General features: G+C 51.6%; 2 protein-coding genes across 2 annotated transcripts; one reads left to right on the forward strand and one right to left on the reverse strand.

The window, feature by feature from the left end:
* The first annotated feature begins 2,279 nt into the window (after positions 1-2,279).
* Positions 2,280-3,483, forward strand: PPP1R35 (protein phosphatase 1 regulatory subunit 35). The gene is made up of 4 exons (XM_054714268.1): positions 2,280-2,566; positions 2,647-2,899; positions 2,981-3,117; positions 3,220-3,483. The coding sequence occupies exons 1-4, from the start codon at positions 2,330-2,332 to the stop codon at positions 3,391-3,393; spliced, it is 801 nt and encodes a 266-aa protein (XP_054570243.1). The 5' UTR covers positions 2,280-2,329; the 3' UTR covers positions 3,394-3,483.
* Positions 3,484-4,874: 1,391 nt separating this feature from the next.
* MEPCE (methylphosphate capping enzyme) lies at positions 4,875-9,437 on the reverse strand. The gene is made up of 4 exons (XM_008141402.3): positions 7,210-9,437; positions 5,883-6,101; positions 5,584-5,710; positions 4,875-5,468 (listed from the first exon to the last, which is right to left on the reverse strand). The coding sequence occupies exons 1-4, from the start codon at positions 8,875-8,877 to the stop codon at positions 5,416-5,418; spliced, it is 2,067 nt and encodes a 688-aa protein (XP_008139624.2). The 5' UTR covers positions 8,878-9,437; the 3' UTR covers positions 4,875-5,415.
* Between the last annotated feature and the right edge of the window lie 2,783 nt (positions 9,438-12,220).

Raw genomic sequence — 12,220 nt, forward strand, 5'->3', positions numbered from 1 at the left:
ATAGTTAAAACAGTGTGTTTTGAAGTCATTCAGAAGAGTTCCCTTCTGTGCAGTTAGGCCACCAACTAGATATACATTTAGGTTCATTTGTTCCTTTTACTTTTGACTTGTAGGGATTGATTTTTTTTTCCAATTTTTTTTTATTAAGGTATTATATGTGGTAGGAATTGATTTTTTAAAAAAATATTTTTTATCATACAATCATGTAAAACATAGATTTCTGAAGTCAAATGCACAAAGTATATTCAAGTCGTGCTTCATTCTACTCTCCTTTCCAAGCTAAATAACCATTAAAAAATTTAAATGTATACTTCCACTTAAAAAAATGTATTTATTTATTTACATTTGTACCTCCCTACTCCCTTTTACAAATAAAGAGTAGAGAGAGCCCTAGCTAGTTTGACTCAGTGGATAGAGCGTAGGCCTGCGGACTGGAGGGTCCTGGGTTCGTTTCTGGTCTAGGGCACATGCCTGGGTTGTGGGCTTGATCCCCAATGAGGGGCATGCAGGAGGCAGCTGATCAATGATTCTCTTTCATCATTGATGTTTCGATCTCTCTCTTCCTCCCCCTTACTTTCTGAAATTAAAAAAAAAAAAAAAAAGAGTAGAGGAAATGGGCACACTTTCTTATTCCCAACTTTAACAGTTAAGTCCTCGGTGTTTAGCCATTGAGATCCTCAAAAACTTTTTTGTAAAACGAAGGCAACACTATCCATTCTATCTGATCTTCCACACCATTTCTTAGGAAGATAAAGGATGTGAAAAGTGGTACACAGCCCTAACTGGTTTGGCTCAGTGGATAGAGCCTCGGCCTACGGACTGAAGGGTCCCAGGTTCAATTCAGCTCAAGGGCATGTACCTTGCTTGCGGGCACATCCCCAGTAGGGGGTGTGCAGGAGGCAGCTGATTGATGTTTCTCTCTCATTGATGTTTCTAACTCTCTATCCCTCTCCCTTCCTCTCTGTGAAAATCAATAAAATATTTTTTTTAAAAAAAAGATCCAAGTTTAACAACAACAAAAAAAGTGGTACACAAACATGCCTGTTTACTTATATTGACCCACTTTTGGGAGAACCTTGAGTCCTAGATCCAATTTAGTACATTTAACACAAGAACAGAGGCTCACAGAGTTGAGAGGACCTGCCCAAGGTAGGTAGGGAATAAGCGAGGGCTCAAGTCATCTGCCTTGCAGTCCAGGGGTCCGATAAATCCACCAAGCTCCTCTTTTTTAAAAACTGTACTCAAGCCTTCTCTCTCTCTGTCCACCATCGAGGTGTGTGCAGTTTGCTTCTCCTTTGCCCTGTCTTGCCACAACTTTCAGATCAAGAGGTTCCTGGCCCATCCCCCAAGGGATTCTGATGAAAATTAGTAATAAAATCAGGTACAACTCGAAGAGGAGACAGTGGAGAAGAACCAAACCGGGTCCATGAGGAATCACACATGAGAGATAGCTCACATATTTATGCTGTATCCAGGTTGCTTGCACCTTTAAATTATTGAAAAGATCACTACTGTCTGGGCAGTTGGGGCATTTTAATTGGAAAATTATTGGACTCATGATTTTGCTCTGTTGATTTTTTTTCCTGCAGTAGTAGGTTCAGTAATAAATGTGTGAGACCTTTTAAACTGCAAAAAATAAAATAGGTACTCAACATATACCTATTTTTATAGAAATGAGCACTTTAGGAGACCCTCGAAAAGGAAAAAGTAACAAAAAGCCTCAAGGCTGAGTGAGGCAGTGAATGCTCAAGCAACCACTAGCGTCCCGAGTCCCAGGAGGGAGCAGGCGGCTGGGGCGGCGAGCCCGGCCCTCACTCCAACGGGGCAGCTCTGGTCCGAGCGCGGAGGCGCCGGAAAACCGGGAGCTGCAGTGACGGCACCGAGTAGGGGGGCCCAATGCGAGGAAGCTGGGCAGTTAAGTTAAAGCTGCCCCATTTGGCACCCCGACAGGAGGACTGACATACTCCGGCTCCAGGAGAAGAGTGCGCCGGGAAAGGCGCCATGTCGGAGATTTCGAAAGGAGAAATGGTGCTGATGAGGACCCGTAGCGCTTCCACGGCTCCGGCTCTAAAAGCCCGGCCTAGGGGCGGGGCGGGGCGGGGCGGGGCGGAGGCCGGCCCGCAGGAGCCCGCCGGGAGCTGGGGGAGGAGCAACGAAAATGACGCTGGGCAGCGTAACGGGGCGGGGCGAGGGCTTGCCTCCCCGCCCACCTGGGTCGGGCTAACGGTTTCCGGTCGCGATATCTGGGAAGGGCCGGGGAGAGGAGGTGCTCACCCGCGCCCCGTGAGCCTCCGCCCCCAGTGACCGAGTGCCTCGCTTCGGCTCCAAGATGATGGGCTGCGAGGAATCAGAGCTGAGGTCGGGGGAAGGGGAGGCGGCCATTGCGGCCCCGGGGCCACCCCCGGAACCCCGCGCCCCGGAGCCCGGAGCTCCCGTGCCCGAGCCTGGCCTGGATCTCAGCCTGAGCCTGAGCCCGCGGTCCGAGAGCCCAGAGCAGCCGAACTGCAGCCCGGGGCGGGGGAAGGGGCGGGCAAGCCGGCGGGGCGGGGCCCGCAAGGAGCGGCAGGTGAGCTGGCGGAAGGCCTGGCCGGCGGCCCGCCCACCACCCCGGTCCCCTTTCTTCACCGCCCTGCTCTCTGCTCCCAGGTCCGTTTCCGCCTGGCGCCGTCCTCCCCGGTCCGGCCCCAGCCGCTGCCAGTCCCTGCCGCACCGAGCGAGAAGCCCGCGGCGTCGCAGGCCCTGGGTGCGCCCGCGCAGCACAGCAGCCTGGCTTTGAGCCTAGAGCTGCAGGCCGCGCGGGCCGCAGCCGCGGGCCACTTCGATGCCGCCAAGGCCGTGGAGGAACAGCTGAGAAAATCGTTCCAGACCCGCTGTGTCCTGGAGGAGAGCGTGGCCGAGGGTGAGGGCGGGCAGATGGCAGTCCGGGCGCGGGAGCTGGGGTGAGAGACGCGGCTCACCTCCGCTCCCCCTGCGGTCTCAGGACTGAACGTGCCGCGCTCCAAGCGGCTTTTCCGGGACCTGGTGAGCCTGCAGGTGCCCGAGGAACAGGTTCTGAACGCTGCGCTGAGGGAGAAATTGGCGCTCCTGCCACCGCAGGCCCGAGCCCCGCCTCCAAAGGTGAGGGACTTGGCTTGAGTCCCCTCCCGTGTTCCCCTCCCTTCTCCGCTGCGGGTTCTTCCCTCTCCTAGTGTAACCTTGCTTTGGACTCCATTCCAACAGGAGCCACCTGGGCCAGGGCCAGACATGACTATGCTGTGTGACCCAGAAACATTATTTTATGAATTTCCACACCTGAACCTGGACAGTCTGCCCTCTCTCCGCCTTCAACTCCGGCCCCGCCCTTCAGAGGATACCTTCCTCATGCATCGAACACTAAGGCGTTGGGAAGTGTAGACCAGGAGGCTCCCAGAATTGCTCGTATTTTTGTGTTGAAAGTAACATAATAAAGTGGTTTTGCTAACAAATGGGACTTTTCTTGGAAGGCTTAAGATGGAAAGCCGTAGGTTAGAAGCTGCCTGGAAGTCAAGTGTTTTGGCCCCTTCTTTAAGGAACTCCATAATGACCAGTAGAAAACACTGGTCCAAGTAAGAGGTTTAGTTTTTTTCTTTTTTAAAACAAATATTTATATATATATATATTTTTATTTTTTTTTTTTACAGAGAGGAAGGGAGAGGGAGTTAAAACATCAATGAGCTGCCTCCTGCACACCCCCTACTGGGGATGTACCCGCAATCAAGGTACATGCCCCTGACCAGAATCGATAGGCTGATGCTCTATCCACTGAGCCAAACCGGCCAGGGCTAGTTTTTTTCTTTTAATCCTCACCATAGGATGTATATTGATTTTTAGAGAGGACAGGAGAAACATTCGGCTGGTTGCCTCTAGTAAACGCCAGACTGGGAATGAACTCACAACCTTTCAGTGTAAGGAGTCTCCAACCCTGTGAGCCACACTAGCTAGAGTCAAGTCAGGGGTTTAGGTACCCTCCCCACATCTTCCTGATTGCAGTCACACCTACCACCTTTGTGTTTTATGGCACTACACTTGTTTCTTTGCACCACTTATTTCTGATCACTTTATGTGGATCTCAGCCTGCATGTTACCTGACTCAAGGAACCTGGCAAGGCAGCTACTAGCATTTAGTTATTTAAGTTATCTCCTTTTACCTTCAAGGGCCTTGCCCATCTTTACACCTGACCAGAGTACTCAATACTTGACAAGCCGCTGAATAGCTACATGTTAAGTTAAACTGCCTATTAGTCTGGTTCCACAGTATCAAAAAAAGAGGTTGGATGATAGGGAGGTTCTAGAGCAGGGAGTCGGTCCAGTCCAAACTGTCTTTTTCTAGCTCCACTTGAACTCTGTTAAATTCCAAAGTTAGCCTCTGCCAAAGCTTCCACAAAAAAACAACTGTGAATGTTTTTTGTTTTTTTTGGTGGGGGGAGGATGGGAGAAAGATGGGCTCTTCAAGTTTCACATCAAAATTTGCATTTTACCCTTTTCCTCACTAGGGTCCTATATAGTTGTGTGTAGATGTAGCAATCCACAATCTTCCCAATCATTGAAAAACCTTGAGAGTAGTTTAGACAGAGGAAGCACAGGTTGTACTGGGAGGCACCATCCCTTCCCACCAGTTAAAAAGTGCCAGCCTGGCCTGTGTGGCCCCGTGGTTGAGCATTGACCTATGAACCAAGAGGTCACAGTTCAATTCCCGGTCAGGGCATATATGCCTGGGTTGCAGGATTGATTCCCAATGCAGGGTGTGCAGGAAGCAAGCCAATCAATGATTCTCATCATTGATGTTTCTCTCCCTTCCTCTCTCTGAAATCAATTAAAAAAAATATATATATAAAACAAAAAGTGCTAGACATAGGTGTGGGGGCCATTGCCCTAAACATCAAGTTTATTGTGCTGTTCTTACATTCCAAACCCAACCCCCTCTCCCAATGGGGGACAGCAGAGGGATTTTCACAGTACCTGCATGCCTCCCCATCAAGCTTCCCCCCCTTTAGCCTCAGTCCATCTATCATGTGGTCCACTGAAACGTAGGTAGGGGCAAGGGCTGAGGAGAATGGGAATTTCTCCTTGGAAGGACAGGAGGAAGAGGCCAGAGAACTTGATAACTCCCCACCCTCCTGTGCCCTAGGAGAACAGAGGTCAGCAAACAGTCCATGCCATCCAGCCAGTGGGCTGGGGGAAGAGGAAGATGGCCGTAACTCCAGAACAGCTGGGCTTGCTGCTTAGGTATCAGAGGTGTAGGGAGGAGGCTGGGGCAGCAACACAGGAAAAGCTTTCTATGCAGATCCAAGAAAGGAAACTTTTGGAGCCAGAAAGGAAAGACTGCAGGATATTTTCTTTCCCCAGGTCCTTAAGAGCAGCGGGCAGCTTCTTCACACTTTCTGTTCAGGGGGCCACTTAGTGGCTGGGGGAACGGGCCTTGTGGAACAGGTACACAGGACGCTGGAAGCCTAAGAGGAGAGTGTGCAATCAGGAGGGATGGGCAGGACCTCAAGACTCCACAGAGTCTGTGCCTTCTCCCTCAGGACTGGTCTTCCTCCCCCCACCAAAATAAGCCAGACTTACCTTTGAACGTGTTGTGGGGTGTGGCCACAAGCTCGTAGCTGGAAAAGCCCACTTCTGGGGATGTCAGGTAGGAACTGAACTGCTCTGGCTTCAGCTGGATCCGATAATAGTTCTTGTAGGTTGTTTCCTAGGGAGAAGAGCAGGGAACCACTTCACCTTGCTGCCTTCTCCCCTGCCAGAGAATGATGCCCTCCCAGGAGATCTTTTCACCTTTTTCAGAAAGTCCATTCCACTTTTTTGGGGGTATTTCTTGCCTCAACTAAAGGACATACCCAATTTCCACTTAAATACCAACTCACTGTGAGAGTCTTTCTCTTGGCGTAGGTTGACCAAGGTTGGGGTTCGAGGATCAAGATGCCCCCAGGGCGTAGGTGCCGGTAGATCCGTCGAAACATGCGCTTCAGTCCCTCGTCTCCCCAGTTCAGATGTACCCACTTGGTAAGGCTGAGGCAGAGCACCACATCATACTCAGGTGTTTGGGCCTCCACCAGCTCATCTCGATCCAGCACGTAGTTACCCTGAGGGAGAGGTCAACAGCGGCATTAAGAGCCATGGCCCCACACATTCACTCTGCAGCCTCACTTTGTAGCCCTTGGCCACAATCATCTTCGATACCCTCAGTATCACTTTTTTTGCATGCTATTGGTGGTACACCAAACAAAAAGAAGCCTGGATAATTTTAATTTGAGCAAAGTATCCACGAGATCTCCAAAGTTGGGGTGAAACTTCAGAGAAAGAATGCTAGAGTTCCTCCAAGACCCTGTCCATTAAGCCCAGAGAGTCAACATTCTGCAAAGGGACCTAACCCAGATTTGAAAGGGAGACCTGTGGTTCCTTCTCAGTAGTTGGGGCTGGCAAAGTTTTAGGACTGTTCTTTCCAGAGAAGTGAAGAGGCCATCCATCCCTTAAGAAATTTTTTCTAGATAAGCTCAATACCGCCCTCTGGAAAGTCTATTTTCCAACACTACTGGAGATGGCCGAATTGGAGTGTTTTTATGAGGAGCTACGTGCAGGCAGTCAGGGGACAGACGCTGAAGACATGTTACCCTCCCTTCCCACAGAGGACTCTGACTCTTCTCCATCCTATTATCTAGGGTCAATGTGGAGATGGTCCAAGGCCAAGCCACTTGGGTTCCTGACCACTGACACTCTTCAACTCTATCGAATGCAAACAAAGTCCCTATCAATGGAGAGAAACTGCAAATATTAGCCACTACCCTACCTAATCCTCCCTCCACCCTGAGACACTCCATGTCTGATACCCATCCCTTCATGCACCTTCAGTAGGTTAGAGGACAAGTTTTCATGTGGACCAAATCCCCTAGTGAGCATCAGAAGTAGCCCCCTAGGGAAGGTGGACTGGCCTGGATTACAGTCCAGGTAGGGAGCAGGGCAAAAGGGGTCAGATCCCATTTTGGGGCTAGGAGTCACAAGAAAGGAGCCCAGGTGGAGTTACCTTTCCAGGTTATAGGAAGGGACACCCAGTGGATTCAGACCCTTCTCTTGAGGATCTGGATCTCCTGGTGTGGACTGCATGCACAGAAATCCCTCTGGCTCATAACCTTCCTGTCACATTATTATTTAATCTCATCCTCATACCTGGGCCCTATCCCAAGACCCTCTTACCGTAACGAAGACAACATTGTTGGGGAAGACTGATGTGTCTGCTCCATCCAAGGGCACTTGGGGTGCAGCAATGGGACCCCGGCTTGCTGTCAGTGAGGCTGGGAAGCAGCTCCTCTTTCGGATGGTTGTGATCCCTTCCGCACTCTCTGCTCCTGGGTCCCCCTCAGCAGTCTGGGATTGCAGACGCAGCTCCTCTGACAGGTAGTGTCTGATGTTTTGGCGGGCCGAGTGGATGAGTTGGGCATCGATATCCAGGCCTACCATGCGGGATGGGCCCCACTTACAGGCTATGCTCAGGGTCACATGGCCCACATTGCAGCCCAGATCTAGGACGTCCCGACCCTGAAACCACTCAGGCTTCAACACCCGAAGGCGCCCATCCTCACAGGAAGGATTTCGGTACCCATAGTACTTGCAGTAATTCCCATACTGGAACTTTCGCTGTTGCTTTTTGAAACCTGCTGCAGGTAGTGGGTGGAGGTGGTGGCGGCCTCCCCCACTCCCTCGGCCCTTTTCTTTGGGACCCTGGCTTCCTCCACTCCTAGCCCCTGCCTCTGACTTGCTGGAAGTCCTGCGCCGTTTTCTATGTCGTGAGGAGGAAGACGGGGGTGCAGAGGCAATTGAGGCAGCTGAAGAGGCTGAGAGGGAGCCTGAGGGACCCGGTAGGGCAGATGGAAGGGGAGACACGACCTCATCCCTGCAGTTGATGGCTGTGTTGAGTTCATAGGGCTCGGGGGCATCACGGTTTTGGTTCTGGCCCCTATGCCGTTGCTGCTGTGTGGTGCCCTCCCCATGGAGTGAGGGAGTAGGGGGAGCTGTGGGCAGCACAGAGTGGCTATCAATCCCTCCAGTTGCCTGCTGCTGCTGGTGGTGCTGTCCCCGGTGTCTATGTCGCTTCCGACCAGTCTTGAGTGGTGAAGCAAGAACTACTTGGGCCTCATCAGTGCAAGTATTGAGACTGAGTGGGTCAGTAATATCTTTGGGGATGAGAATCTCCACTGGATCTCGCCCCTTGGCCGGAAGTGGGGATGACTTAGGGGTCTCAGCATTGAGTGCGCGGCTCACTTCCTCATCCAGGAGGCTATTCAGGTTCAGTGGATCAAAGATATTGCCCCCCAGGAGGAAGTTGGAGGGTAACACAGAGTCACAGTCCGAATTAACCCGCCTGCGCCTCTTGAAGGCCGGATGTTTGAAGCCTCCACCACCTCCCCCTACATTGCAGCTATTTCTCCTCTTGCCCCCACCTCCCCCAGGGGGCCGGTGGGGCTGATAGCCGTTCCGGGGTCGAGGCGGGGCAGGGGGTCCCAGTTCTGTTCCACCCCCTCCCCGTCGCTCCTCCCCCACGTCCGGGGGAGCGGCTCGCCCGTGGGGATCCGACAAGCGGGCCTCCCCCTGCGTCTGGAGGCCGCCCCCTCGCTGCTGCTGCGACTGGCTGACCCGAGGCTGGGCAGTAGCCCCGGGGCTCTCCTTGCCCGCTCCAGAAGCCAAGACCCCGGCTGCGTGTGCTCGCGGGCCAGGCCCACGCTGCGTACCGCCGCGGAGCTCCCCGGAGGCGGGCTCTCGGTGCGGTTGCACCGAGGGGCTGCCCCCTCCGCCTGACTCCTCTTTGAGCGGCGGCGGCGGGGCAGGTACCAGAAACGGCTCCTTCTCCGCCGCCATCTCTATCATTGCCTCCCCTTATTCCGTCCCAGTCGAGGGCTAAGAGGGTGGACCAGGGGGCTTAACCCCCCCCTTCCTACACCCGCTCCCTTCCCCCCTTTCCTGGGTGCGCGCGCAGCTCCTCTCGCCTAGTCTCGCGCCCTAGCGCCTCCCCCGAAGCGCGGCCCCCTCGCCTACGAGACCAAAACAAGATGCCCGCGAGACCCGAACTCCAGGAATAAACCGCGCGTGCGCCGACCCCTTTCTCCTCTACCACTACCGCTCTGCCGCGAGCGCGCACTGCGAAGCGCGTTCCTCTCGCCCCAGAATCACGCATGCGCACTCCGCCGCCACCCTGGTCGCGCGCGCATCCGAGTACGAACCAACTTAACGGCTCCGGGAGTTTAAATATAGCTCCCTTTAATCCCCCCAAAAGCCCACCACCCCAAACTGACACCCTACTTCCCTTCGCAGCTATGTTCGTCCCTACTGATATCCTTTGTCTCTGCCGCGCGAACCCACCCACCGTAGGCGGGGACGGGGAGCTGGTGTGAAAAGGTCTCCTTGACACCCGACCCTTGTTCCTGAGGAATGAGTCTCAGCGGTCTCCGCCCGGCTCTAAACCCAACAACCTCCCCACCCCGCCTCCTTCCTCCCCCTAGCGGGGAGCGCCTGCGCACATCCTTTTGGGCTTGCGCGGGTTGATGCAGCACGTGCTGATGGTGGTGCCCCGCCCTCCGTCCTAGGGGCGGGGACTGTTACGTCGCTTCCCCAGGTTTGGTACACGTAACGTGCGTTAGCACGATTGGGAGGGGCGTGGCTAAGGAACGGGAGGGCCCTCATGAATTATTCATGACTTAGTTGTCTCCGTTTGCCCACCTACTTAGAAGGGCTGTGGGGAACGAGGGGGTGAACCTTAAAAGTAGAGGGAGGAGCGAGTGTACTGTCTTCCTACGAACTGTTCTCAATAAAATACGATAAGTCATTTTAACTCACCTCCCTGGAAAATATTCACTGCTGAACTGAAAAAAAAATCACTAAAACAGCTGATGTCCAACTTCCTTTTCCAACGAAATGGCCGCGTAGTCCTCTTGCTCCTCAGCCTTCCCCTAATCGCGATCACCTGAGGACACCACGCCCTTCCCTCCGTCTCCCAAAGCCCCGATGCCAACGCCCCCGTACCCCACCGGACTCCTGCGCGCTCGACCCCCTAGCCCGAGGACTGCGACCCTATGCCCACCGCAACCACCAATAGCAATACATTCACCACTACCACCATCTCGCACGCAGGCCTTCCGAGCACAGCTACGGCTTCGTGCCGCCTTAAGATAAACGAGTGTGGGTGGGGAAGAGGTTTAGGCTTGGTTGCCCTGCCTCGGCCAATGAGGAGGAAGCTATTCAACGCCCATTCTACTGGGTGCAAGGTGGCCCGTTCTCCCTGCCAACAGTGCTGGGGTGCGGGCCCTGTTGCACCCCAGACTGGTGGGAGCGGCGAGAATGGGGCGGAGAGTCTCAAACAAATATTAAAGTACGGGTGCGAAGGAGACTAAAAGGAATAATAGGAATCAGGGAACGAAAAGGAAAAGACAGCTTGGGGCAGAGAAGAGTTAGTAAAAGAAAGCTGTGGTTCATTAACGATCAGGCACTGCTGTGGACGCCTAAAGAAAAAAGTGAGGCCATCTAGGATTATGGGATTTGTAGTTTTACAGGGGAAGATGGCGACATTCAGCTGCGCAAGCGCAAACGCATCTCCCGACTGCGCATGCGCCTCAGCACTGAGCGTTCGCCGCTGGAGGGAACTGTGGAGCTTATGCGTGTCCTCGCGCCTTTTCTTGGTGGCGGGAAAAGTGGGTCGAGGTTGGAGGGGCTTGCAGAATTGTTGCAGTAGTTCTCTCTGTTCCTCGCTCCAGAAGGTAGCTATCTCTAACCTGGTTACAGATGAAGGTGTTAGGCGCAGCTAATCCTGGGATCTTTCGTCTGAGTTTTCTCGTCAGGGTGACAACTCTTACCCCTGCTCCTGAGAACCTCTAACCGCAAACTCGCCCCCAGCCAACAAACAAAGTAACCTATTCTTTCATACTGGCGGGCACTGAGGGTCCGAGCGAGAATGAGGATTCTGGTGTCTCAGCGGGAGGGGCAGCTGAGGGGAAAGTCTCTCATGGTGGGGTTCTTGATGGGGGAAGAGAATCTAGAAAGACACTGTTTTACTCTTTGAGGGGCGTCAAGGACTTTTGACTGTGATACCTCCGATCTTAAGAGAGACGAGGTGAAGGAAGAGCGAGGGAAAATGGCGATCACCAGAAAGTTACTCCCTCAAATTTTAAAGGTGGAATTAAGGCCTTTTACTGTTCCAAACCTTGGCACCCTGAGAGGAAAAATGGCGCGGTGATGTGGAAGTTGATGGAGATGTGCTGCTTTAAGCGAAAACAACACCAAAAAGGCTAGTTGGAGGTCGGGAACGAGGGCACACTGGAAGCGTCTTTGGCAGTAGATAGCAAGAACAAGCTCAGAGTCCCGAAAGAGTGTGTTTTTGTGATAAGTGGCCATATCTTTGTGCTTCCCTGCACTCTCTGAACCAAGAAGCTTTAGTTCACCATTTATAAGATTCTGTGAAAGGTTTAGGTTAACTATAGTAGTTATGACAGTAATGTCAGGTAGTCTAGTAAAGGCAGTAGGGTAGCTGGAATCTTCTTTTTCCTTCTGTCTTGTTAAATGTTTTAAATCATCCTCTCTGAGCACAGAAAAAAAAAAGAGAGAAAAGAAACCAACTGTTACTGATTGAGGCATGAAAATAAGCAGATTAGACATTAAAGCCAAAAGGAAATCCAATTCCAGCTTAAAGGAGATTTTTAAATATAGTCTTTAAATACAGGTTTTTGATGCTTGCATAGTTTATATTAGAGTACAATTCTAAAGGGTTTACATTTATTTTCTTAGATCAAGGATTCCAGAAACAATATAGAGGGAATATTTGGATAGTTAGGAGGAAGAAATTTGTGAACACATTTTAAATGGGGGGAGGAGGGAAGAGAATGAATGCTTTTTGAAAAGCATTTACAAGACTGAATTAAGTTATTTAGCTAGACCAGTTCTTAAACATGTTATACTCTTTTGTACTCTTGAAAATTCTGAAGGACTCCAAAGATTGGTTTATATTTATGGCAGAAATTAACCAGAAAAATTTAAACATTTATTAATGTTAAAATAATAAACTTATTACATGTTTACATTTTTATGAAAAATATATTTTCCCAAACAAAAGGAAAGTTAGTGTGAACATGATGTTGTTTTACATTTTTGCAATATCTTTCATGTTTGGCTTAATAGAAGACAGCTGGATTTTCATCTGTTTCTAAATTCAATCTGTTATGAT

The sequence above is a fragment of the Eptesicus fuscus genome, chromosome 4 (genome assembly GCF_027574615.1).
Source record: "Eptesicus fuscus isolate TK198812 chromosome 4, DD_ASM_mEF_20220401, whole genome shotgun sequence".
Classification (NCBI taxonomy): Eukaryota; Metazoa; Chordata; class Mammalia; order Chiroptera; family Vespertilionidae; genus Eptesicus; species Eptesicus fuscus.

Coding starts and splice junctions, on each gene's coding strand:
- MEPCE (XM_008141402.3), bottom strand. CDS start 8,877: ATGATAGAGATGGCGGCGGAGAAGGAGCCGTTTCTGGTACCTGCCCCG. Junction 6,102..7,209: donor ACAATGTTGTCTTCGTTACG/GTAAGAGGGTCT, acceptor CCTCTCCCTCAG/GGTAACTACGTGCTGGATCG. Junction 5,711..5,882: donor CCAAGAGAAAGACTCTCACA/GTGAGTTGGTAT, acceptor TCTTCTCCCTAG/GAAACAACCTACAAGAACTA.
- PPP1R35 (XM_054714268.1), top strand. CDS start 2,330: ATGATGGGCTGCGAGGAATCAGAGCTGAGGTCGGGGGAAGGGGAGGCG. Junction 2,900..2,980: donor GGAGGAGAGCGTGGCCGAGG/GTGAGGGCGGGC, acceptor CTGCGGTCTCAG/GACTGAACGTGCCGCGCTCC. Junction 3,118..3,219: donor CCCGAGCCCCGCCTCCAAAG/GTGAGGGACTTG, acceptor CCATTCCAACAG/GAGCCACCTGGGCCAGGGCC.